The 25,899-nt window shown below is 54.0% G+C and overlaps 1 protein-coding gene across 26 annotated transcripts in view; it reads left to right on the top strand.

Moving 5' to 3' along the window:
• LOC128081397 (protocadherin gamma-A4-like) overlaps nt 1–25,899 on the top strand; it is a 179,201-nt gene that overhangs the window by 108,220 nt on the left and 45,082 nt on the right. The window contains exons 2-3 of one of the 26 annotated variants that reach the window (XM_052684587.1): nt 4,490–4,589; nt 13,232–13,830. The exons of 23 other annotated variants lie outside the window; for them this stretch is intronic. In XM_052684587.1, coding sequence (XP_052540547.1) covers nt 4,490–4,589; nt 13,232–13,830 — 699 coding nt within the window. Of the gene's footprint in view, nt 1–4,489; nt 4,590–13,231; nt 13,831–22,727; nt 23,193–25,899 lie in introns of all 26 variants that reach the window. 2 more of the 26 variants (XM_052684589.1, XM_052684590.1) reach the window with 2 other exon arrangements.

The following is a 25,899-nucleotide window of genomic DNA, read 5'->3' as shown; positions in this document are numbered from 1 at the left end:
AGAGCAAGGAATGCAGAGCCTGGATGGTGAGTGGCTGGATTTGAATGTGGACAGCAGGTGGGTCGGCAGTGCTGTTGTGTGGACAGTGGTGTGATGTCACACTTGGTGTCAAGACCTGTAGTATGTATGCAATGCACCTTTTTGGTTTTTTTCTGCAGTTTCATTATCTTGTATCATAATGGTAATCCTCCAGAATTTCTGTCTGTCTCTTGGATGTTGATGAATATTTCTCATGGCTTATAAATGTTGTGTGAAGTCTCTGGTGTATCTAGATGTGACATGGTGATGTGGAGTTTCTTCATAGCTCTGCTTCTGGTTATAGGCCTTCTTTGCAGGGTTGCTGTGTTTCCTGTTTCCCATGTTCTGGGCAGAGCATGTGCTTTTGGATATGACAAAGCTGTACTGCAGAAACTCTTGATTTTCCTTGGGCAAGTCTCAACAAGCTGATAAAGACAGAATGTTTTGTGTGATGAAACTGAGGCTGAATCCCTCATTGTTTGTGTAGTGAGAGTTGGTAGGTAAGGTTGAACTTGAGCTTGGTGATCTTGAAGGCCTTTCTGAACCTGAGCAATTGTATGATTCTGTGGTTCTGTGGTTTCCTGACATCATTTGAAGAAGTTCCTCTGTTAAGTCCTTTTCACCTTTCAAATTCATAGGAGAGGAACAGGAGAGTTGGAATCTTTCTGAGAAGTGGCCTAAAATGCAATCCTCTGCTGTGTAGTGTAGGGGAAGGGTTTAGGGCCTTACCTGCAGCTTAAAAACTGGTTGGATTCCAGAAGTTGTGAGATGAATTTTTAGCACCAACAGGGACGAGCATTATTCCTTTTCGAGGAGTTTCTCAGCCTCATTTCTCTTTGAATGTTTCTATGTGCTGCTCTACTGATGACAGAATTTCCTGGCCTTATATCCTTATATTCATGTAAATATCTTCAATTCGAAAGAGCAGCAAAAAGACGGTTTTTTATTGTTTGTTTGTTTGTTTGTTTTTATTTAGTGATATGTGATATGTACACGTGCCTTGTTCACGTCAGCCACTCAGCTGGGTGCTTTGGGAGAGTCAGAGCGGGTGTGGAATGGGGGAGATGTGTGGGAAACTCTGCTGTGTTCCTTTTTTATCTCTCTGCTCAACCTTAGAAGATTGTCAGGTCCATCAGAATTGCAGAAATGAGGGAGTTGTTTCCGTGCTGTGATTGTGTGAAGCGGTCAAGGCTGAGGCTTGGGTGTATTTGTGCTTCCAAACGATGGCAGTGAATGAAATGCTGCAGAATTGTCCGACAGAAGTGCAGGAATGTGGCTGCTGTCCGTGGTGCTGGAAATGTGAGAGAGTTTGGAGTGCAGTGCGTGAGAGCTTGGCGGAGAGTTTGCAAAGTTGTTGGGGTAAGGAAGCTCTGTCTGGCCTCCTGAAAGCAAACCTTCTTGTCTGGATTTCCATTCACATCTGGTGCCAATGCCTGCAACTGTTTCTGCTACGATCCTGGTTTCTTTGCCCTCAGAGGCAGCGTTGTTTCCGCCATATGGAGTATCAGGCAAACACGGCGTATGTAGAGCAGGCCTGAGAAGGGCAGGAGATGGAATGCAGCTGTAGGCACTGACTTCTGTGATGCTGAAGCCAAAGAAGAGCAGGAGAGTGTTGTGGGGGAAGATGTTCCCTGCAAACACGTAGGACCACAGCGGCCATAGTGCTGCCATATTACACCTGCGTGTGCGCCTGCATGCATGTCTCTGATGGCTTTGGTTTCCTTCAAACCCAGTGCCTTGGTGTTCCCTTCCAATGCACAGGTAGATACTTTTCTTAGAAATTCCTTAGAAACGAAACGAAGGCTGGAGTTGTCAGCTGTTCCATGTCTGCAAGTGTGCAAACAGGGATCAGGTGGGTGCAGCCTGCCCAGACAAGGAATGGCAGAAAATATTTCTCTGTCACTTTAGGATAGATGCTCCCTTGTACATGTCCTAGCTTTCAAAGGCTGGAGGTGATTATTCTTGCAACACAGACCTAGAGATCACAGGCAGTACAGGAGTATGAAGGCTGCCCTTGGAGTAGAAGTTTGGTGGGTCAGCAGTGGATTTGCCTGCACTGTGTTTGTGTTTGTTGTACTGTGTCAAAATTAGTGCTTATTTCACTGAACACCTTTTTTTCAGTGCTGTGCTGATCATAAATGACAAAGTTCTTTGTACAAGCCTTCAACCAATCCACTGGGTGTAAAAGCATGATACATGAAGATGCTGCTTGAATTTTCAATGACTTCCGAATTCTCATTTAAAGGCAAAGTTGTGTCAATGAAACTGCACACTAATTGCACCCCTCCTATGGGCCTGCTGTTTCTTTGTGATTAGAATCAGAAGTATTTGACATGACTGAGCTACTGGTTTGCAGGAAGGAGTTTTGCAGAACACAGCCATGCTCTTCTACCCATTCTTGCAAAAGCTCATCAAACATTACAGACATGGATGACCTCTGGAAGCCCCGTGGCATGCTTGGTGTGTGGAGAAGTGGAACGGACTTGTCTGCAGTGCTTGTGGCCACCTCTTGTGGGTTGTTCTCATTTCTTGAAGGACTGGAGGCACAGGGCCTGCCACCTCAGAGGGCTCAGGGCAATGCCTGGCTCCTCATCTCACCCGACAAGGAGGAAGTACGTGGATTGGGAACTTGTCTTCATTCTGCACTGGTTAATGTGCAGGGGACGTTCCCTTCACGGTGTGTTATGGACACATGGGAAGGGCTCATTTTAGGCTGCAGGCATGGGAAGAAGAACAGAAAGCACAACTGAACGTAGCAGTGAGTTGTGGAATGATTGCAAGAAGAATCAGTGGGGTTCATGGTGGAGATGCTGGTACTGAAAACAAGACAAAACAGAACAGAACAAAACTCATCGTTCTCAGAACTCTTCCGAGTTAGAATTAGAAATGAAAAGTTTTTGGAGGACACAGCAATGCTCTTCTACACTTGTTCAAAGAAGCTGAAGACAACGTAATGTAACCAAGCATTGAAGATGGCCATCACCTCTGATCTTCCTGTGGCACGCTGGCTACTCGAGAACATTACAGACTGATGGGGAGGGCTGAGGGGAGCTGCTGGCTCCTGCACCATGGCAGGGAGGAATCGTTTGGATTGGGAACTCCGCTTTTTGTTGCACTCTGCAGTGACCATGGCTCATGAAATCCCTTTCCCGTGTGAGATGGAGAAGGTGTGGTGTTTTTCTAAAGGCAGGTGACATGCAAACAACTGAAGAGATGAATGTATGCAATGCTCAGATTATTAAGGGCGTGTGGAAAACTTTGGAACGTTACATTGGAGTGCGACTGAAGAACAATCTGTGGATGTCCCCAGTGAGATTGTCCTTGTGCAGAAACGGGTTAAGACTCAGAAGTGTAAGGAGATGGAAGAAACCACGAAGATTCTCCTTGCTCTGAGTAAGAAGTAAGGGACTGTAGAGGAACTCTCTGCCAGCCCTGTGTAAGGAGCACCTTCAACAGAACAGTATGGCATCGCAATGGAGACGAGAATGAGTGGAAGAAAAGAAAAGCGGGGAACATTATGGAATTGGTGGAGAGGGTCCTTAAGCAATAATGAGATGAGAGTCATGAACATAGAGATGCAATGCAAGAGGACAACACATCCAAAACAGCAGAAAGAAAGATGCAGAGAGGAGCCCTGCTGTCTGACAGAACATGAGCAACATGAATAACAGAAAGGACTACACAGCGATCAGCAAGAAGAGAATGACTGCAGGCATCGAAATGCCAGCAATATTAAGGAATTGAGAGCGCGGCGGTTGTGCGGTGTCGGCGGTTGCGGCGGCAGAGGCAGCGGCGTTGCTCGGTGGAGGCGTGCGTGCAGTGCCGGGCGTCGGCTGCGGGCGCCGCTGTTCACCGCGGAGGAGAGGAAGGAGCGGAGCGCTGCAGGCAGCCCCGCCCGCTGCGGCCCGGCTCGCTCGCTCGCTCGCTGGCTGTGTCGGCGTCCGGGCGGCTGCGAGCGGCCCCTTGGTGCGGAGCGGTGCTGCAGCGAGGCGAAGGGGCGGCGGGAGCGGTCGGCAGCGGACGCCGAGCCGGAGCCGCAGAGGAAGGAAAGAGAGAAGAGGAATCAGAAGTCGGAGCGACGCAGAAGCAGCGATCGTGAGGTGGCGGCGGGTCCGTGCGGGAGATGTGCGCGGCGAGAGAAGGGCGGTGGTGCCGGAGGCAGCGGGCGCTGCTGTGGTGCGTGTTGTTGGCGGCGTGGGAGGCGGCGTGGGGGCAGCTGCGCTACTCGGTGCCCGAGGAGCTGCCCAAGGGCTCGTTCGTGGGCGACGTGGCCGAGGAGCTGGCGCTGGAGCCGGCGGCGCTGGGCGGGCGCGGCGCCCGCGTGGTGTCCCAAGGCAGGACGCAGTATTTCGCTCTGCATGCGAGCAGCGGCCACTTGGTGACGGCCGAGAGGATCGACAGGGAGCAGCTGTGCCGTTTGCAGGAGAAATGCGTGCTGCGCTGCGAGCTGATCGTGGAGGGCGAGATGAAGGTTTATGCAATCGAAGTCGAAATCACGGACATTAATGACAACGCACCCAGCTTCAGAGAGGAAGAAATGGTTCTGAGAATGAGCGAGATGACAGTTGTAGGTTCCAGGTTTCTTCTATCTGCGGCTCACGACCCGGACGTGGGTGCGAATTCCCTGCAGAGCTACGCGCTGAGCGGCGACGAGCACTTCTCGCTGTCGGTGCAGGCGGGAGGCGACGGCGAGAAGCGTCCCGAGCTGGTGCTGGCGAAGGCGCTGGACCGGGAGGAGGCGGCGTTTCACGAGCTGCTGCTGAGGGCGAGCGACGGCGGCGATCCGTCGCGGACGGGCACGGCGCGCATCCGCGTGGCTGTGCTGGACGCCAACGACAACGCGCCCGCGTTCAGCCAGGCGGTGTACACGGTGCGAGTGGCCGAGGACGTGCCCGTGGGCTCCACGCTGCTCAGCGTCACAGCCACCGACCCCGACGAAGGAACCAATGGAGACGTGAAATATTCTTTGAAGAAAACCACAGAACTTTCATCTGAAATCTTTCACCTGGTGCCTGACACTGGAGCCATCAGGCTGGTGAGGAACCTGGACTTCGAAGAAGAAGAGTCGTACGAACTGGAAGTACAGGCTCGCGATGGTGGGGAACTTTTCGACACGGCGAAGGTGTCGATCTCGGTGACGGACGTGAACGACAACGCGCCCGAGATTTGGGTGCGTTCGGCGCTGAGCGAGATCTCGGAGGACGCGGCGCCGGGGACGGTGGTGGCGCTGTTGCACGTGCAGGACCGCGACTCGGGCGCGAACGGGGAGGTGCGGTGCAGCCTGGGCGAGAGCGTGCCGTTCCGTCTGGAGCGGGCGCTGGACGACTACTACAGCGTGGTGACGGCGCGGGAGCTGGACCGCGAGCGGGCGTCGGAGTACAACGTGACGGTGCGGGCGGCAGACGGCGGGTCGCCGGCGCTGCGGAGCGGCGCGGTGCTGGCGCTGCGGGTGCTGGACGTGAACGACAACGCGCCGGTGTTCGCGGAGGCGCGCTACAGCGCCCGTGTGGCGGAGAACAACGCGGAGGGCGCGCTGGTGCTGACGGTGCGCGCGTGGGACGCGGACTGGGGTCAGAACGCGCGCGTGCGCTACGGGCTGCGGGAGGGGCGTGTGCGGGGCGCGCCGCTGTCGTCGTACGTGTCGGTGCAGGCGGAGACGGGCGCGCTGTACGCGCTGCGCTCGTTCGACTACGAGGAGGTGCGCGAGGTGGAGCTGTGGGTGCGGGCGGAGGACGGCGGCTCGCCGCCGCTGAGCAGCAACGTGTCGGTGCGGCTGCTGATCGCGGACGAGAACGACAACGCGCCGCAGGTGCTGTACCCGCCGGCGGCGGCGATGCCGGGCGCGGGTGCGGGCTCGGGCTCGGGTGCGGGCGCGTGGAGCTGGGCGGGCGTGGAGCTGGCGCCGCGGTCGGCGGAGCCCGGCGCGCTGGTGGCCAAGGTGGTGGCGGTGGACGCGGACGCGGGGCAGAACGCGTGGCTGTCGTACGAGCTGGCCAAGGCGACGGAGCCGGGGCTGTTCCGCGTGGGGCTGCACAGCGGCGAGGTGCGCACGGCGCGCTCGCCGCTGGCCCGCGACGCGGCCCGGCACAGCCTGGTGGTGGTGGTGAAGGACCGGGGCCGGCCGGCGCTGTCGGCCACGGCCACGCTGACGGTGGTGCTGGCCGAGAGCGTGGCCGAGCTGCTGTCGGAGCTGGGCAGCGCGGCGGCGCCGGCCGAGCCCGCGCTCGGCCTGACGCGCTGGCTGGTGCTGGCCGTGGCGGCCGTGTCGTGCCTCTTGGTGGCCTCGCTGCTGCTGCTGCTGGCGCTGCGCCTGCGGCGCCGGCGGCTTTCGCGGCCGCCCGCGGCGCCTTCGGCCGGCGGCGCGTGGCGCGGCGTGCCGGCCTCGCACTTCGTGGGCATCGACGGCGTCCGCGCCTTCCTGCGCTCCTACTCGCACGACGTGTCGCTCACCGCCGACTCGCGCAAGAGCCAGCCGCGCTGCGCGGGCGGCAGCTGCTGCGACACGCTCCCGGCCCGGCCGCCGCCCGACGAGGCCGCGCCGCCGCGCGGGGAAGACGCTGCCGCGCACCGCGCCGCCGAGCCCGACGCCCTCACGGTGAGTGCTGCCACCGCGCCGCCTCCACACTGCCTCCCTTTGTCCCCGTTCGCTTCTTTGACATTCCCTACTTTCGTGTTTCTTGTCCCCTCTCCAGGCTTCCTTTTCCAATGGGGATGTTGGCTGTACAAGGTCTTCTCTTTCTATTACTAGATTAAACACACCTTTAGTTCTGACCTCCCCAGATTGCACTGACTTTTGATGCTGCCATCCATCCCGAATATGTGTAGCGATTGCTTTGTTCCCTGGCTGTCGAGTAACTTGTTATTCTTTCAAGATCTGTGTCCACTTGTATTTCCCTTTGGTAGCAGTGTCTTTGATCAATACACTTGATCAATCGAATGACCAAATAGTCTTTTGACGTATGTTTTTGCCTGTAATCACAATCATTGGCGATCTCTTCAGCCAGTAGTGTTTACCTATTCTTTTTGGGGGTGCTGTGTGTGAATGGCTTGTGAGGAAAGCAGGGGATGTGTTTTGCTGTTTCTCAGCCTTCTCTCAGAGTCCTGATGACCTCATAGGAATAGAGCTGGGTGTATCTGTGTTAACACTTGCTGTGGCATCTGCAGTGTTGGGGTTTTGTCACTTGAATGTTTGGTTTCATAATGTTTGGGCCGTTGCAAGAGTGATGTCTCTACAGCGTCAGTGCTGTTGATCACTTCGGTAGATTGAACATTATTGCCTTGTTTCTTTTCGAATGCTAAAGAAGGATCACAGTGTAGCTGATAGCCCTTTCAAGAGTGGAATATCAGTTATAAATGCGCTATGGTGGAGATGTTTCCATACCTGTGTTGAATGATGAAAGCTGTCAGTAGGAATAATTTAATATTCTTTGGTTTCTATAAAGCAGTGCTGAATGAAGTGTTGTTCGTGATCAAGTTAGTGCCCAGTGCTGTTGCAGTTGATGATGCAAGTGAAGTCTGTGAATGTTGGGAGAAGAAGGTGAGAGGCTGATGTTGAATGTAAGAAGTAGTGAGTGTGGTTTTGAGAAGGGTAAGGGTTTGATTTCAGAGCTGGTGCAAAGCTCTGTGCTGTTTACACTGCAATCCTCATTTCCCCGTTGTTAGAGGAAGCAATAGTAGCCTCAAATGAATTGTTCATCAAAGTTGTTTGTGGAACAGCTCTTAGAGCTCAAATGGCATCTAATGGCAGTGTGAATCCTCATTTATCCATCTCTGGTATCCTGTATGCCTATTATGTACATTTCCTGCACTGTGGTTTTCATGTCTTGAGGCCTGTACTTCCTGGATGGACGTGGTTCATGGTTTCCATTTCTGGTCTGTGTTGTTACGCTGGGAAATGAGAGTGTTGTAGAACAGGAAATTCTTCCTTCCTTTGATACGGTCCAAATCAGCTGTAGACAAGATGTTGTGTATGAGGTAAAAGGAAGCATAAGATTAAGGAGGATGTCTGGTAGTTTCTTGGAAGCCTTAACTTCTAAAACAGGCCCAGAAGAAGAGTCTTCAGCTTATGGTTTTCTTATTTCTGTGTGCTTCCAACGATGAATTTGCTTTGACTGCCACCTTACACTTTGGGTTGCTGGCCGGGCTGGATGATTTCCCAATTGCTCATGCTTTGGGTGTGTTAGGTGTGATGGTCTTGAAAGAGGAGGTGAATGACCCTACATCTAGTTTCTTTTTTCCATTTAACTGTCTACATCCTCTCTGCATGGCGACATGTTGAGGGAAGGAATGTCGCTGTATCCACTCCTGTCATGGTCTTTGTACATGGAGTAGAGAATCAGGCTGAAGTACTGCTCCTTTGAAATTGTTTGTTATCAACAAATATTAAAGACAGTCATAGGAGCATTGTTTGGAAGTGGCTTGTGGATGTTGCATGTGAGGAGCTTGTGGAGGAAAGGGGATTGTTGGAACTTTGGCCATGTGGGAATGGAGCAGAGTACACTAGAAGGTAATTGGTACAGTAAGAGCCACCTTGTGTGTTCATCACTTGTCAGGTTTGCCTTGCTTCTAGCCAAAGCTTAAACTGGTCCACAGTGTGGAATAGAGCCCTCAATGAACTGGATGACCTGCCTTGAAGGTATACAGCTGTGCATACGCATTGGATATGCTTCTGTTTCCTTCAGCTCTTGCTCTGAGCTGACAGCCTGCTTCATGTTGGATGTGTGCATGGTGCAAGAAAAGGTGGTGAATGCAGAGCAAGGATGGTGAGTAGCTAGATTTGTGTGTGAACAGCAGGTGGGTCAGCAGAGATATTGTGTGCACCATGCTTTGATTTCATGGTTGATGCCAACACCTGTAGTATATACAACCATTTTTTGCCCAGTTCCCACATCTGACATGATAATGGTAATCCTCTGATGATAAAATTTCTCTCTGTAAAATGAACGATATTGCATATATCTTTTAGCTTATAAATCTTGCGTATCTAAATGTGACATCGTGATGTAGAGTTTCTTCCTAGTTGGAATTCTGTTTATAGGCCTTCTTCCTAGGGAGGCAGTGTAGCACGTTTCCTATGCTCTGGACAGAGCAGATGCGTTTGGAAATGATAAGGCTGTGTGGTGAAACCTCCTGGCTTTCCTTGTGCAAGTGTCAACAAAGACAAGATGACAGAATGTTATGTGGGACGCTGAGACTGAATCCCTCACGGTTTGAGGTGTTAAGAGTTAGGGAAGTCTGTTTAGGTAGAGGCTGGACTTGATTTTGTAGGGCTTTTCCAACCTGAGCAGTTCTGATTGTATGTTTTCCTGAAATAATTTGAGGTAGTTCTCATATCAACTCTTTTTCATAGTCATGAGAAATGAGCAGGAGAGTTGTATTCCTTCTGAGAAGTGGTGACTTTTTGCTAAAGTGAAATCCTCCAGCTTGTAGTTTATGGGAGTTTAGGACCCTACTTGCAGCTTCAAAACCGATTGGATTCCAGATGTTGTGCGATTGAGTTTTAGTGTCCACAAGGATGGCCATTATTTCATCTTAAGGAATTCCTCAACCAAGTTTCTTTTTGAATGCTTCCATGTGTTGCTTGACTGATGACAGCATTTCCTGGCTTTATACCCATGTGCAGGTGTTGAATTGAAAAAAGCACCAAATTGGTGTGTGCTGTTTCTGTTTGATTTTGGTCATTAATGTTTCATATGTTCATGTTCATATGTCAGCCACTAGGAGGGTATTTGGGGAGAATCAGAGCTAGTGTAGAATTCCAGAGATGTGCAGGCAGCTCTTTGCTCTGCTCCGTTTTTATTTCCCTGCTGCCGATGTAAACCTTAGAAGATTGGAATGTCCATTGCAATTCTGGAAATGAGGGAGTCGTTTCCATGCTTGGAAAGTGTAGAGCTGTCAAGGATAAAACTTGTGTCTATTTCTCTTCCAACACAGTGCAGTGGCTGAAATGCTCCTGGTGCTGTGTGACGTAAGAGTAGGAATGTGGATGGTGCCCATGATGCTGACAGAGCCAGAGACTTGGGAGTGCTGTGTGTGGCAGGCTGGCTTGGAGTTTGGAAAACTGTTGTGTTAAGGAGGTTCTGCCTGGCTTCTTGAAAGCCAACCTTCTTGTCTGAATTTCCTTTCACATCTGGTACCGATGCCTGCGACTATTTCTGCTATGATCCTGGTTTCTTTGTCCTCAGAGGCAGCTTTGGTTCCACCAGAACCTTGCCTTTGCCTGTGTAGAACAGGCCTGAGAAGTGAAGGAGAAAGAATGCAACTGGAGGCACTGACTTCTGTGACGTTGAAGGCAAAGAGGAGTGGAAGATTGCTGTGGGATCAGATGTTCCCTGCAAACACTGATCTAGCCCCATGCCAGATCCCATGTAGTGCTGTCAAATTTCACCTGCATGTACAGCTGGATGCATGTCTAGGATGGACAAGATTTCCTTCACACCAAGTGTGGCGGTGTTTTCATCTGAGGTATGGTGTGCAAACATAGTAGAAAGGTCTGATGACTGCAGACAGCCAACACAAAGAATGGCTGGAATTATTTCTCTGTCACTTTTGTGTCGGTGCTCCCTTCTACATCTTAGCATTCCGTGGGCTAACGGTTGTTCTTCTTATGATCTAGAGATCACAGGCAGTACAAGAGCATCAAGCATCAAGAATCAGGAGGATTGATGGGTCAGCAGTGTATTTGGCTGTACCATGTTTGGATTGCTCATGTTGTGTCCAAGTCAGTGCCTATTCCTCTGAGCCCCTTCCTATCAGTGCAGTGGCGATCATAAATGACAACCTTTTTTTGTACAAGCCTTCAACCAATCCACTGGCTGTAAAAGCATGATACATGAAGATGCAGCTTGAACTTTCATTGACTTCTGAGTGCTCATTTTAAGGCAAAGTTGTGTCAATGAAACTGCACAGTGCAGTAGTCCCCTGCCATGGGCCTGCTGTTTCTTTGTAATTAGAATCAGAAGTATTTGACATGACTGAGCTACTGGTTTGCAGGAAGGGCAACCAGGAGAGCACAACCACACTCTTCTACCAGTTGTTGTAATCAAGACGATGTGAAAGATCATAAAGTATTACATACACAGAAGACCTCTCAAAGTCCTACGGCATGCTAGTTCTATGGAGAAGTGGTACAGAATTGTTTGCCAGCCTTGTGGCCACTTCTTGTGGGTTGTTCTCACTTCTTGAAGGACTGGAGGCACAGGGCCTGCCACCTCAGAGGGCTCAGGGCAATGCCTGGCTCCTCATCTCACCCGACAAGGAGGAAGTACGTGGATTGGGAACTTGTCTTCATTCTGCACTGATTAATGTGCAGGGGACGTTCCCTTCACGGTGTGTTATGGACACATGGGAAGGGCTCATTTTAGGCTGCAGGCATGGGAAGAAGAACAGAAAGCACAACTGAACGTAGCAGTGAGTTGTGGAATGATTGCAAGAAGAATCAGTGGGGTTCATGGTGGAGATGCTGGTACTGAAAACAAGACAAAACAGAACAGAACAAAACTCATCGTTCTCAGAACTCTTCCGAGTTAGAATTAGAAAGGTTTTGGAGGTCACAGCAATGCTCTTCTACACTTGTTCAAAGAAGCTGAAGCGTAATGTAACCAAGCATTGAAGATGGCCATCACCTCTGATCTTCCTGTGGCACGCTGGCTACTCGAGAACGTTACAGACTGATGGGGAGGGCTGAGGGGAGCTGCTGGCTCCTGCACCATGGCAGGGAGGAATCGTTTGGATTGGGAACTCCGCTTTTTGTTGCACTCTGCAGTGACCATGGCTCATGAAATCCCTTTCCCGTGTGAGATGGAGAAGGTGTGGTGGTTTTCTAAAGGCAGGTGACATGCAAACAACTGAAGAGATGAATGTATGCAATGCTCAGATTATTAAGGGCGTGTGGAAAACTTTGGAACGTTACATTGGAGTGCGACTGCAAGAACAATCTGTGGATGTCCCCAGTGAGATTGTCCTTGTGCAGAAACGGGTTAAGACTCAGAAGTGTAAGGAGATGGAAGAAACCACGAAGATTCTCCTTGCTCTGAGTAAGAAGTAAGGGACTGTAGAGGAACTCTCTGCCAGCCCTGTGTAAGGAGCACCTTCAACAGAACAGTATGGCATCGCAATGGAGACGAGAATGAGTGGAAGAAAAGAAAAGCGGGGAACATTATGAAATTGGTGGAGAGGGTTCTTAAGCAATAATGAGATGAGAGTCATGAACATAGAGCTGCAATGCAAGAGGACAACACATCCAAAACAGCAGAAAGAAAGATGCAGAGAGGAGCCCTGCTGTCTGACAGAACATGAGCAACATGAATAACAGAAAGGACTACACAGCGATCAGCAAGAAGAGAATGACTGCAGGCATCGAAATGCCAGCAATATTAAGGAATTGAGAGCGCGGCGGTTGTGCGGTGTCGGCGGTTGCGGCGGCAGAGGCAGCGGCGTTGCTCGGTGGAGGCGTGCGTGCAGTGCCGGGCGTCGGCTGCGGGCGCCGCTGTTCACCGCGGAGGAGAGGAAGGAGCGGAGCGCTGCAGGCAGCCCCGCCCGCTGCGGCCCGGCTCGCTCGCTCGCTCGCTGGCTGTGTCGGCGTCCGGGCGGCTGCGAGCGGCCCCTTGGTGCGGAGCGGTGCTGCAGCGAGGCGGAGGGGCGGCGGGAGCGGTCGGCAGCGGACGCCGAGCCGGAGCCGCAGAGGAAGGAAAGAGAGAAGAGGAATCAGAAGTCGGAGCGACGCAGAAGCAGCGATCGTGAGGTGGCGGCGGGTCCGTGCGGGAGATGTGCGCGGCGAGAGAAGGGCGGTGGTGCCGGAGGCAGCGGGCGCTGCTGTGGTGCGTGTTGTTGGCGGCGTGGGAGGCGGCGTGGGGGCAGCTGCGCTACTCGGTGCCCGAGGAGCTGCCCAAGGGCTCGTTCGTGGGCGACGTGGCCGAGGAGCTGGCGCTGGAGCCGGCGGCGCTGGGCGGGCGCGGCGCCCGCGTGGTGTCCCAAGGCAGGACGCAGTATTTCGCTCTGCATGCGAGCAGCGGCCACTTGGTGACGGCCGAGAGGATCGACAGGGAGCAGCTGTGCCGTTTGCAGGAGAAATGCGTGCTGCGCTGTGAGCTGATCGTGGAGGGCGAGATGAAGGTTTATGCAATCGAAGTCGAAATCACGGATATCAATGACAACGCACCCACCTTCAGAGAGGAAGAAATGGTTCTGAGAATGAGCGAGATGACAGTTGTAGGGTCCAGGTTTCTTCTATCTGCGGCTCACGATCAGGACGTGGGTTCGAATTCCCTGCAGAGCTACGCGCTGAGCGGCGACGAGCACTTCTCGCTGTCGGTGCAGGCGGGAGGCGACGGCGAAAAGATTCCCGAGCTGGTGCTGGCGAAGGCGCTGGACCGGGAGGAGGCGGCGTTTCACGAGCTGCTGCTGAGGGCGAGCGACGGCGGCGATCCGTCGCGGACGGGCACGGCGCGCATCCGCGTGGCTGTGCTGGACGCCAACGACAACGCGCCCGCGTTCAGCCAGGCGGTGTACACGGTGCGAGTGGCCGAGGACGTGCCCGTGGGCTCCACGCTGCTCAGCGTCACCGCCACCGACCCCGACGATGCTACGAATGGCGATGTGAAATATTCGATAAAGAAAGGCATAGACACTGCCTCCGAAGTTTTTCATCTGGACCCCGATACAGGAGCCATCAGGCTGGTTAAGAACCTGGAATTCGAAGAAGAAGATTCATACGAGCTGCTCGTGCAGGCGCAAGATGGCGGTGGCCTTTCTGACAAGGCAAGAGTGTCGATCTCGGTGACGGACGTGAACGACAACGCGCCCGAGATTTGGGTGCGTTCGGCGCTGAGCGAGATCTCGGAGGACGCGGCGCCGGGGACGGTGGTGGCGCTGTTGCACGTGCAGGACCGCGACTCGGGCGCGAACGGGGAGGTGCGGTGCAGCCTGAGCGAGAGCGTGCCGTTCCGTCTGGAGCGGGCGCTGGACGACTACTACAGCGTGGTGACGGCGCGGGAGCTGGACCGCGAGCGGGCGTCGGAGTACAACGTGACGGTGCGGGCGGCGGACGGCGGGTCGCCGGCGCTGCGGAGCGGCGCGGTGCTGGCGCTGCGGGTGCTGGACGTGAACGACAACGCGCCGGTGTTCGCGGAGGCGCGCTACAGCGCCCGTGTGGCGGAGAACAACGCGGAGGGCGCGCTGGTGCTGACGGTGCGCGCGTGGGACGCGGACTGGGGTCAGAACGCGCGCGTGCGCTACGGGCTGCGGGAGGGGCGTGTGCGGGGCGCGCCGCTGTCGTCGTACGTGTCGGTGCAGGCGGAGACGGGCGCGCTGTACGCGCTGCGCTCGTTCGACTACGAGGAGGTGCGCGAGGTGGAGCTGTGGGTGCGGGCGGAGGACGGCGGCTCGCCGCCGCTGAGCAGCAACGTGTCGGTGCGGCTGCTGATCGCGGACGAGAACGACAACGCGCCGCAGGTGCTGTACCCGCCGGCGGCGGCGATGCCGGGCGCGGGTGCGGGCTCGGGCTCGGGTGCGGGCGCGTGGAGCTGGGCGGGCGTGGAGCTGGCGCCGCGGTCGGCGGAGCCCGGCGCGCTGGTGGCCAAGGTGGTGGCGGTGGACGCGGACGCGGGGCAGAACGCGTGGCTGTCGTACGAGCTGGCCAAGGCGACGGAGCCGGGGCTGTTCCGCGTGGGGCTGCACAGCGGCGAGGTGCGCACGGCGCGCTCGCCGCTGGCCCGCGACGCGGCCCGGCACAGCCTGGTGGTGGTGGTGAAGGACCGGGGCCGGCCGGCGCTGTCGGCCACGGCCACGCTGACGGTGGTGCTGGCCGAGAGCGTGGCCGAGCTGCTGTCGGAGCTGGGCAGCGCGGCGGCGCCGGCCGAGCCCGCGCTCGGCCTGACGCGCTGGCTGGTGCTGGCCGTGGCGGCCGTGTCGTGCCTCTTGGTGGCCTCGCTGCTGCTGCTGCTGGCGCTGCGCCTGCGGCGCCGGCGGCTTTCGCGGCCGCCCGCGGCGCCTTCGGCCGGCGGCGCGTGGCGCGGCGTGCCGGCCTCGCACTTCGTGGGCATCGACGGCGTCCGCGCCTTCCTGCGCTCCTACTCGCACGACGTGTCGCTCACCGCCGACTCGCGCAAGAGCCAGCCGCGCTGCGCGGGCGGCAGCTGCTGCGACACGCTCCCGGCCCGGCCGCCGCCCGACGAGGCCGCGCCGCCGCGCGGGGAAGACGCTGCCGCGCACCGCGCCGCCGAGCCCGACGCCCTCACGGTGAGTGCTGCCACCGCGCCGCCTCCACACTGCCTCCTTCCCTCTCGCCTCTCTCTCGGGATGTTGCCTCTTTACCCTGTCGCGTTTTCCTTTTCCTCTCCCTTGTTGGATGACCCTGTCGGCACTCGTTACTTAAAACGGTTCGTTAGAGGTGGCCCCCGGCGGCTCCCCAGTCCCTCCCTCCCCATTCCCCTCACTTTCACGATTTGACTTTCCCCTCTTTCCTTTTTCGTCTCCCCTCTCGAGGCTTCCTTTAGTGGCGCGGCTGTTGGCAGTGCAAGGTCTCCTTTTCACGTCCCTAAACTCAACACACTTTTACTCCTGACCTCCCCAGCTTGCCCAGGCTTTTGATCCTGCCATCCCCTATGCGTCCAGAGGTTGTTTCGTTCTCTGCCTGTAGAATGGCTTTATTTTTAATTGGGAATTCTGTTTCGGAATGCCCTTTTCATTTCAAGTGGTGGGTTTGGTCAATGTGCTTGATGAATGCAGGTGAGGAAACGGTTCTTTGTCGATACCTCTTTCCTGTTACCACAATCAAACACAGTGTTTACAGCGTGTTGTCTTTGCGAACTGATGTAAGATAACGTGTGTGAATGGCTTGTGAGGAAAACGGGGGATGTGTTTTGCACTTTCTCAGCCTTTTATCAATGTCCTGATGACCTGATATCAGCAGATCTGGGTGTATCTTTGCTAACAGCTTCTATGGCATTTGCCGTGTTAGAGTTGTATCACTCCAGTGTCCAGTTCCATAGTGTTTGGAGAGATCAAGGAGCGATGTCTCTACAGTGACTGTGCTGTTTATCACTTTGGTAGATGGAACATTATTGCCTTGTTTCCTTTCCAGTGCTAAAGGTGGATCTCGGTGTAGTTAATTACTCTTGCAAGACTAGAATATCATTAATAAATGCCCCGTTGTGAAGATGTTTCTGTACATGTCGGTAGGAATAGTTTTACATTCTTCGGTATCTGTAAAGCAGTGCTGGATGAAGTGTTGTCCATGGTCAACTTATTGCCAAATGCTGAAATGGTTGATGATGCAGCTGACGTTTGTGAATGTTGAGAGAAGAAGGTGAGAGGCTGATGTCGAACCTAACAAGTCAGTATTCAGTGTGGTTTTGAGAAGGTTTCATTTTGGTTTCATAGCTGGTGCAAAGCTCTGTGCTGTTTCCAGTACATTCCTCCTTTGTCTGTCATTAGAGGCAACAATGGCTGCCTGGAAATGAGTTGTTCATCAAAGTTGTGTGTGGAACAGATCTTTACAGCTAGAATGAGATATGATGGCAATGTGAAAGCTCATTTATCCACCTCTAATTTCCTGTATCCCTGTGATGTACATTTCCTTCACTGTGATTTTCATGTTCTCAGCCCTGTACTTCCTGAATGGTTGTTGTTCACGATTTCTGTTTCTCGCCAATGCTGTTACACTGGGAAATGAGAGTGCTGTTGTATTACAGGAAATTCCTTCTTCCTTTCACGAGATCTTGGTCAGCTGTGGACAGGATTGTGTTAACGAGGCAATAGAAAGCAGAAGAGTTAAGAGCACGTCTTGTAGATTCTGAGAAGAATCAACTTCCAAAATTGGCCCATAAGGAGAGACTTCAACTTGTGGTTTCTTTATTTCTGTGTGCTTCCAACCATGCATTGGCTTTGACTTCCTCCTTACTGTTTGCGTTGCTGGCAGGTTTGAATAACTTCCCAATAGCACATGTGCTGGGTGTGTTGGGTGTGATGGTCTTGAAACAGGAGGTGAATGACAATATATCTAGTTTCTGTTTTCCATTTAAACTCTTCTCATCCTCTCTGCATGACGATATGTTGAGGGAGAGAATGTCCTTGGATGCACCCCTGTCATGCTCTTTGTACATGTAGTAGAGAAACAGGCTGAACTACTGGTCCCGTGAAGCTGTTATCAGCAAACACTGAAGACAATCACTGGAGCATTATTTGGGAATGGCTTGAGGCTGTTCCATGTGAAGAACTTGTGGAGGAGAGGGCATTATTTGAATGCTGACTTCAGAGGAACGGAGCAGACTATGCTAGAAGGTAATTTGTATGATAAGAGCCAGCTTGTGGATCTTCACTCTGACTTCATGTCGAATCGCGTTTGATGAATTTGAAGAATCAGATCAGCATAGTGGTACGTAACAGCTCCACTGGTCAGTTTAACTTGTCTCTTGTCAAAGTTTATACCAGTGCACAGTGTGGAAGAGAGGCCTCAACAGTCTGTATGACCTGACTTGAAGGTTTACAGCTGTCAGGATGCCCCTCACTTTCCTTCAACTGTCAGTGAATGCTGTGCTTTTGCTGGGAGCTGACGGAGCGCTTCGTGTTGGATGTATTTGTGGTGCACGAAAATGTTGTAACTGCAGAGCAAGGAATGCAGAGCCAGGATGGTGAGTGGCTGGATTTGAATGTGGACAGCAGGTGGGTCGGCAGTGCTGTTGTGTGGACAGTGGTGTGATGTCACACTTGGTGTCAAGACCTGTAGTATGTATGCAATGCACCTTTTTGGTTTTTTTCTGCAGTTTCATTATCTTGTATCATAATGGTAATCCTCCAGAATTTCTGTCTGTCTCTTGGATGTTGATGAATATTTCTCATGGCTTATAAATGTTGTGTGAAGTCTCTGGTGTATCTAGATGTGACATGGTGATGTGGAGTTTCTTCATAGCTCTGCTTCTGGTTATAGGCCTTCTTTGCAGGGTTGCTGTGTTTCCTGTTTCCCATGTTCTGGGCAGAGCATGTGCTTTTGGATATGACAAAGCTGTACTGCAGAAACTCTTGATTTTCCTTGGGCAAGTCTCAACAAGCTGATAAAGACAGAATGTTTTGTGTGATGAAACTGAGGCTGAATCCCTCATTGTTTGTGTAGTGAGAGTTGGTAGGTAAGGTTGAACTTGAGCTTGGTGATCTTGAAGGCCTTTCTGAACCTGAGCAATTGTATGATTCTGTGGTTCTGTGGTTTCCTGACATCATTTGAAGAAGTTCCTCTGTTAAGTCCTTTTCACCATTCAAATTCATAGGAGATGAACAGGAGAGTTGGAATCTTTCTGAGAAGTGGCCTAAAATGCAATCCTCTGCTGTGTAGTGTAGGGGAAGGGTTTAGGGCCTTACCTGCAGCTTAAAAACTGGTTGAATTCCAGAAGTTGTGAGATGAATTTTTAGCACCAACAGGGACGAGCATTATTCCTCTTTGAGGAGTTTCTCAGCCTCATTTCTCTTTGAATGTTTCTTTGTGCTGCTTGACTGATGACAGAATTTCCTTATATTCATGTAAATATCTTCAATTCGAAAGAGCAGCAGAAACAGAGATGGATTTTTGTTGTTTGTTTGTTGATTTGTTTTTATTTAGTGATATGTGATATGTACACGTGCCTTGTTCACGTCAGCCACTCAGCTGGGTACTTTGGGAGAGTCAGAGCGGGTGTGGAATGGTGGAGATGTGTGGGAAACTCTGCTGTGTTCCTTTTTTATCTCTCTGCTCAACCTTAGAAGATTGTCAGGTCCATCAGAATTGCAGAAATGAGGGAGTTGTTTCCGTGCTGTGATTGTGTGAAGCGGTCAAGGCTGAGGCTTGGGTGTATTTGTGCTTCCAAACGATGGCAGTGAATGAAATGCTGCAGAATTGTCCGACAGAAGTGCAGGAATGTGGCTGCTGTCCGTGGTGCTGGAAATGTGAGAGAGTTTGGAGTGCAGTGCGTGAGAGCTTGGCGGAGAGTTTGCAAAGTTGTTGGGGTAAGGAAGCTCTGTCTGGCCTCCTGAAAGCAAACCTTCTTGTCTGGATTTCCTTTCCCATCTGGTGCCAATGCCTGCAACTGTTTCTGCTGCGATCCTGGTTTCTTTGCCGTCAGAGGCAGCATTGTTTCCCCCATGTGGAGTATCAGGCAAACAGCGCGTATGTAGAGCAGGCCTGAGAAGGGCAGGAGATAGAATGCAGCTGTAGGCACTGACTTCTGTGATGCTGAAGCCAAAGAAGAGCAGGAGAGTGTTGTGGGAGCAGATGTTCCCTGCAGACACTGACCTAGGGCCATAGCTGACTTAGTGCTGCCATATTACACCTGCGTGTGCGCCTGCATTCATGTCTCTGATGGCTTTGGTTTCCTTCACACCCAGTGCCTTGGTGTTCCCTTCCAATGCACAGGTAGATACTTTTCTTAGAAATTCCTTAGAAACGAAACGAAGGCTGGAGTTGTCAGCTGTTCCATGTCTGCAAGTGTGCAAACAGGGATCAGGTGGGTGCAGCCTGCCCAGACAAGGAATGGCAGAAAATACTTCTCTGTCACTTTAGGATAGATGCTCCCTTGTACATGTCTTAGCTTTCAAAGGCTGGGGATTATTATTCTTGCAACACAGACCTAGAGATCACAGGCAGTACAGGAGTGTGAAGGCTGCCCTTGGAGTAGAGGTTTGGTGGGTCAGCAGTGGATTTGCCTGCACTGTGTTTGTGTTTGTTGTACTGTGTCAAAATTAGTGCTTATTTCACTGAACACCTTTTTTTCAGTGCTGTGCCGATCATAAATGACAAAGTTCTTTGTACAAGCCTTCAACCAATCCACTGGCTGTAAAAGCATGATACATGGAGATGCTGCTTGAATTTTCAATGACTTCTGAGTTCTCATTTAAAGGCAAAGTTGTGTCAATGAAACTACACACTAATTGCACCCTTCCTATGGGCCTGCTGTTTCTTTATGATTAGAATCAGAAGTATTTGACATGACTGAGCTACTGGTTTGCAGGAAGGAGTTTTGCAGAACACAGCCGTGCTCTTCTACCCATTCTTGTAAACAAAAGATGGCAAAAGCTCATCAAACATTACAGACATGGATGACCTCTGGAAGCCCCGTGGCATGCTTGGTGTGTGGAGAAGTGGAACGGACTTGTCTGCAGTGCTTGTGGCCACCTCTTGTGGGTTGTTCTCATTTCTTGAAGGACTGGAGGCACAGGGCCTGCCACCTCAGAGGGCTCAGGGCAATGCCTGGCTCCTCATCTCACCCGACAAGGAGGAAGCACGTGGATTGGGAACTTGTCTTCATTCTGCACTGGTTAATGTGCAGGGGACGTTCCCTTCACGGTGTGTTATGGACACATGGGAAGGGCTCATTTTAGGCTGCAGGCATGGGAAGAAGAACAGAAAGCACAACTGAACGTAGCAGTGAGTTGTGGAATGATTGCAAGAAGAATCAGTGGGGTTCATGGTGGAGATGCTGGTACTGAAAACAAGACAAAACAGAACAGAACAAAACTCATCGTTCTCAGAACTCTTCCGAGTTAGAATTAGAAAGGTTTTGGAGGTCACAGCAATGCTCTTCTACACTTGTTCAAAGAAGCTGAAGACAACGTAATGTAACCAAGCATTGAAGATGGCCATCACCTCTGATCTTCCTGTGGCACGCTGGCTACTCAAGAACGTTACAGACTGATGGGGAGGGCTGAGGGGAGCTGCTGGCTCCTGCACCATGGCAGGGAGGAATCGTTTGGATTGGGAACTCCGCTTTTTGTTGCACTCTGCAGTGACCATGGCTCATGAAATCCCTTTCCCGTGTGAGATGGAGAAGGTGTGGTGGTTTTTAAAGGCAAGTGACATGCAAACAACTGAAGAGATGAATGTATGCAATGCTCAGATTATTAAGGGCGTGTGGAAAACTTTGGAACGTTACATTGGAGTGCGACTGAAGAACAATCTGTGGATGTCCCCAGTGAGATTGTCCTTGTGCAGAAACGGGTTAAGACTCAGAAGTGTAAGGAGATGGAATAAACCACGAAGATTCTCCTTGCTCTGAGTAAGAAGTAAGGGACTGTAGAGGAACTCTCTGCCACCCCTGTGTAAGGAGTACTTCAACAGAACAGTATGGCATCGCAATGGAGACGAGAATGAGTGGAAGAAAAGAAAAGCGGGGAACATTATGAAATTGGTGGAGAGGGTTCTTAAGCAATAATGAGATGAGAGTCATGAACATAGAGCTGCAATGCAAGAGGACAACACATCCAAAACAGCAGAAAGAAAGATGCAGAGAGGAGCCCTGCTGTCTGACAGAACATGAGCAACATGAATAACAGAAAGGACTACACAGCGATCAGCAAGAAGAGAATGACTGCAGGCATCGAAATGCCAGCAATATTAAGGAATTGAGAGCGCGGCGGTTGTGCGGTGTCGGCGGTTGCGGCGGCAGAGGCAGCGGCGTTGCTCGGTGGAGGCGTGCGTGCAGTGCCGGGCGTCGGCTGCGGGCGCCGCTGTTCACCGCGGAGGAGAGGAAGGAGCGGAGCGCTGCAGGCAGCCCCGCCCGCTGCGGCCCGGCTCGCTCGCTCGCTCGCTGGCTGTGTCGGCGTCCGGGCGGCTGCGAGCGGCCCCTTGGTGCGGAGCGGTGCTGCAGCGAGGCGGAGGGGCGGCGGGAGCGGTCGGCAGCGGACGCCGAGCCGGAGCCGGAGCCGCAGAGGAAGGAAAGAGAGAAGAGGAATCAGAAGTCGGAGCGACGCAGAAGCAGCGATCGTGAGGTGGCGGCGGGTCCGTGCGGGAGATGTGCGCGGCGAGAGAAGGGCGGTGGTGCCGGAGGCAGCGGGCGCTGCTGTGGTGCGTGTTGTTGGCGGCGTGGGAGGCGGCGTGGGGGCAGCTGCGCTACTCGGTGCCCGAGGAGCTGCCCAAGGGCTCGTTCGTGGGCGACGTGGCCGAGGAGCTGGCGCTGGAGCCGGCGGCGCTCGGCGGGCGCGGCGCCCGCGTGGTGTCCCAAGGCAGGACGCAGTATTTCGCTCTGCATGCGAGCAGCGGCCACTTGGTGACGGCCGAGAGGATCGACAGGGAGCAGCTGTGCCGTTTGCAGGAGAAATGCGTGCTGCGCTGTGAGCTGATCGTGGAGGGCGAGATGAAGGTTTATGCAATCGAAGTCGAAATCACGGACATTAATGACAACACGCCCAGCTTCGAGGAAGTCCAAGTGAAGGAAGAAATGAGCGAGATGACAGTTGTAGGGTCCAAATTTCCCCTCCCTGTCGCTCACGACCCGGACGTGGGTGCGAATTCCCTGCAGAGCTACGCGCTGAGCGGCGACGAGCACTTCTCGCTGTCGGTGCAGGCGGGAGGCGACGGCGAGAAGCGTCCCGAGCTGGTGCTGGCGAAGGCGCTGGACCGGGAGGAGGCGGCGTTTCACGAGCTGCTGCTGAGGGCGAGCGACGGCGGCGATCCGTCGCGGACGGGCACGGCGCGCATCCGCGTGGCTGTGCTGGACGCCAACGACAACGCGCCCGCGTTCAGCCAGGCGGTGTACACGGTGCGAGTGGCCGAGGACGTGCCCGTGGGCTCCACGCTGCTCAGCGTCACCGCCACCGACCCCGACGACGGAATAAACGGGGACGTGAAGTATACTTTAAAGATAGCCACGGAAACAGCGTCGAAGATCTTCCAGCTAGACCCTGAGACGGGAGAAATCAGGCTGGTGCGGAATCTGGACTTCGAGGAATGGAACTCCTATGAATTGGAGTTACAGGCACGAGATGGCGGAGGACTTTTCGACACGGCGAAGGTGTCGATCTCGGTGACGGACGTGAACGACAACGCGCCCGAGATTTGGGTGCGTTCGGCGCTGAGCGAGATCTCGGAGGACGCGGCGCCGGGGACGGTGGTGGCGCTGTTGCACGTGCAGGACCGCGACTCGGGCGCGAACGGGGAGGTGCGGTGCAGCCTGAGCGAGAGCGTGCCGTTCCGTCTGGAGCGGGCGCTGGACGACTACTACAGCGTGGTGACGGCGCGGGAGCTGGACCGCGAGCGGGCGTCGGAGTACAACGTGACGGTGCGGGCGGCGGACGGCGGGTCGCCGGCGCTGCGGAGCGGCGCGGTGCTGGCGCTGCGGGTGCTGGACGTGAACGACAACGCGCCGGTGTTCGCGGAGGCGCGCTACAGCGCCCGTGTGGCGGAGAACAACGCGGAGGGCGCGCTGGTGCTGACGGTGCGCGCGTGGGACGCGGACTGGGGTCAGAACGCGCGCGTGCGCTACGGGCTGCGGGAGGGGCGTGTGCGGGGCGCGCCGCTGTCGTCGTACGTGTCGGTGCAGGCGGAGACGGGCGCGCTGTACGCGCTGCGCTCGTTCGACTACGAGGAGGTGCGCGAGGTGGAGCTGTGGGTGCGGGCGGAGGACGGCGGCTCGCCGCCGCTGAGCAGCAACGTGTCGGTGCGGCTGCTGATCGCGGACGAGAACGACAACGCGCCGCAGGTGCTGTACCCGCCGGCGGCGGCGGTGCCGGGTGCGGGTGCGGGCTCGGGTGCGGGCGCGTGGAGCTGGGCGGGCGTGGAGCTGGCGCCGCGGTCGGCGGAGCCCGGCGCGCTGGTGGCCAAGGTGGTGGCGGTGGACGCGGACGCGGGGCAGAACGCGTGGCTGTCGTACGAGCTGGCCAAGGCGACGGAGCCGGGGCTGTTCCGCGTGGGGCTGCACAGCGGCGAGGTGCGCACGGCGCGCTCGCCGCTGGCCCGCGACGCGGCCCGGCACAGCCTGGTGGTGGTGGTGAAGGACCGGGGCCGGCCGGCGCTGTCGGCCACGGCCACGCTGACGGTGGTGCTGGCCGAGAGCGTGGCCGAGCTGCTGTCGGAGCTGGGCAGCGCGGCGGCGCCGGCCGAGCCCGCGCTCGGCCTGACGCGCTGGCTGGTGCTGGCCGTGGCGGCCGTGTCGTGCCTCTTGGTGGCCTCGCTGCTGCTGCTGCTGGCGCTGCGCCTGCGGCGCCGGCGGCTTTCGCGGCCGCCCGCGGCGCCTTCGGCCGGCGGCGCGTGGCGCGGCGTGCCGGCCTCGCACTTCGTGGGCATCGACGGCGTCCGCGCCTTCCTGCGCTCCTACTCGCACGACGTGTCGCTCACCGCCGACTCGCGCAAGAGCCAGCCGCGCTGCGCGGGCGGCAGCTGCTGCGACACGCTCCCGGCCCGGCCGCCGCCCGACGAGGCCGCGCCGCCGCGCGGGGAAGACGCTGCCGCGCACCGCGCCGCCGAGCCCGACGCCCTCACGGTGAGTGCTGCCACCGCGCCGCCTCCACACTGCCTCCCTTCCCTCTCGCCTCTGTCTCGATGCGTTGCCTCTTTACCCTGTCGCGTTTTCCTTTTCCTCTCCCTTGTTGGATGACCCTATCGACACTCGTTACTTAAAACGGTTCGTTAGAGGTGGCCCCCGGCGGCTCCCCATTCCCTCCCTCCCCATTCCCCTCACTTTCACGATTTGACTTTCCCCACTTTCGTGTTTCGTCTCCCCTCTCGAGGCTTCCTTTAGTGGCGCGGCTGTTGGCAGTGCAAGGTCTCCTTTTCACGTCCCTAAACTCAACACACTTTTACTCCTGACCTCCCCAGCTTGCCCAGGCTTTTGATCCTGCCATCCCCTATGCGTCCAGAGGTTGTTTCGTTCTCTGCCTGTAGAATGGCTTTATTTTTAATTGGGAATTCTGTTTCGGAATGCCCTTTTCATTTCAAGTGGTGGGTTTGGTCAATGTGCTCGATGAATACAAATGAGCAAACGGTTCTTTGTCGATACCTCTTTGCCTGTTACCACAATCAAACAGTTTTTACAGCGTGTTGTCTTTGCGAACTGATGTGAGATAGCGTGTGTGAATGGCTTGTGAGGAAAACGGGGGATGTGTTTTGCACTTTCTCAGCCTTTTATCAATGTCCTGATGACCTGATAACAGTAGATCTGGGTGTATCTTTGGCTTCTATGGCATTTGCCGTGTTAGAGTTGTATCACTCCAGTGTCCAGTTCCATAGTGTTTGGAGAGATCCAGGAGCGATGTCTCTACAGTGACTGTGCTGTTTATCACTTTGGTAGATGGAACATTATTGCCTTGTTTCCTTTCCAGTGCTAAAGGCGGATCTCGGTGTAGTTAATTACTCTTGCAAGACTAGAATATCATTAATAAATGCCCCATTGTGAAGATGTTTCTGTACATGTCAGTAGGAATAGTTTTACATTCTTCGGTTTCTGTAAAACAGTGCTGAATGAAGTATTGTTCATGGTCAACTTATTGCCAAATGCTGAAATGGTTGATGATGCAGCTGACGTTTGTGAATGTTGAGAGAAGAAGGTGAGAGGCTGATGTCGAACCTAACAAGTCAGTATTCAGTGTGGTTTTGAGAAGGTTTCATTTTGGTTTCATAGCTGGTGCAAAGCTCTGTGCTGTTTCCAGTACATTCCTCATTGGTCTGAAAGGAGTTGTTCATCAAAGTTGTATGTGGAACAGTTCTTTACAGCTAGAATGAGATAAGATGGCAATGTGGAAGCTCATTTATCCATCTCTAATATCCTGTATCCCTGTAATGTACGTTTCCTTCATTGTGATTTTCTCATGTTCTGGTCTGCATTTCTTGGATGTTGATGGTTTATGTTTTCCATTTCTGACCAACGTGTGATATGTACACGTGCCTTGTTCACGTCAGCCACTCAGCTGGGTACTTTGGGAGAGTCAGAGCGGGTGTGGAATGGTGGAGATGTGTGGGAAACTCTGCTGTGTTCCTTTTTTATCTCTCTGCTCAACCTTAGAAGATTGTCAGGTCCATCAGAATTGCAGAAATGAGGGAGTTGTTTCCGTGCTGTGATTGTGTGAAGCGGTCAAGGCTGAGGCTTGGGTGTATTTGTGCTTCCAAACGATGGCAGTGAATGAAATGCTGCAGAATTGTCCGACAGA

This window comes from Tympanuchus pallidicinctus, unplaced genomic scaffold (assembly GCF_026119805.1).
Source record: "Tympanuchus pallidicinctus isolate F22 unplaced genomic scaffold, pur_lepc_1.0 scaffold21, whole genome shotgun sequence".
In the NCBI taxonomy this organism is placed as follows: Eukaryota; Metazoa; Chordata; class Aves; order Galliformes; family Phasianidae; genus Tympanuchus; species Tympanuchus pallidicinctus.
The sequence above is the reverse complement of the archived record's forward strand: the minus strand, read 5'-3'. Positions and strand labels throughout refer to the sequence as shown.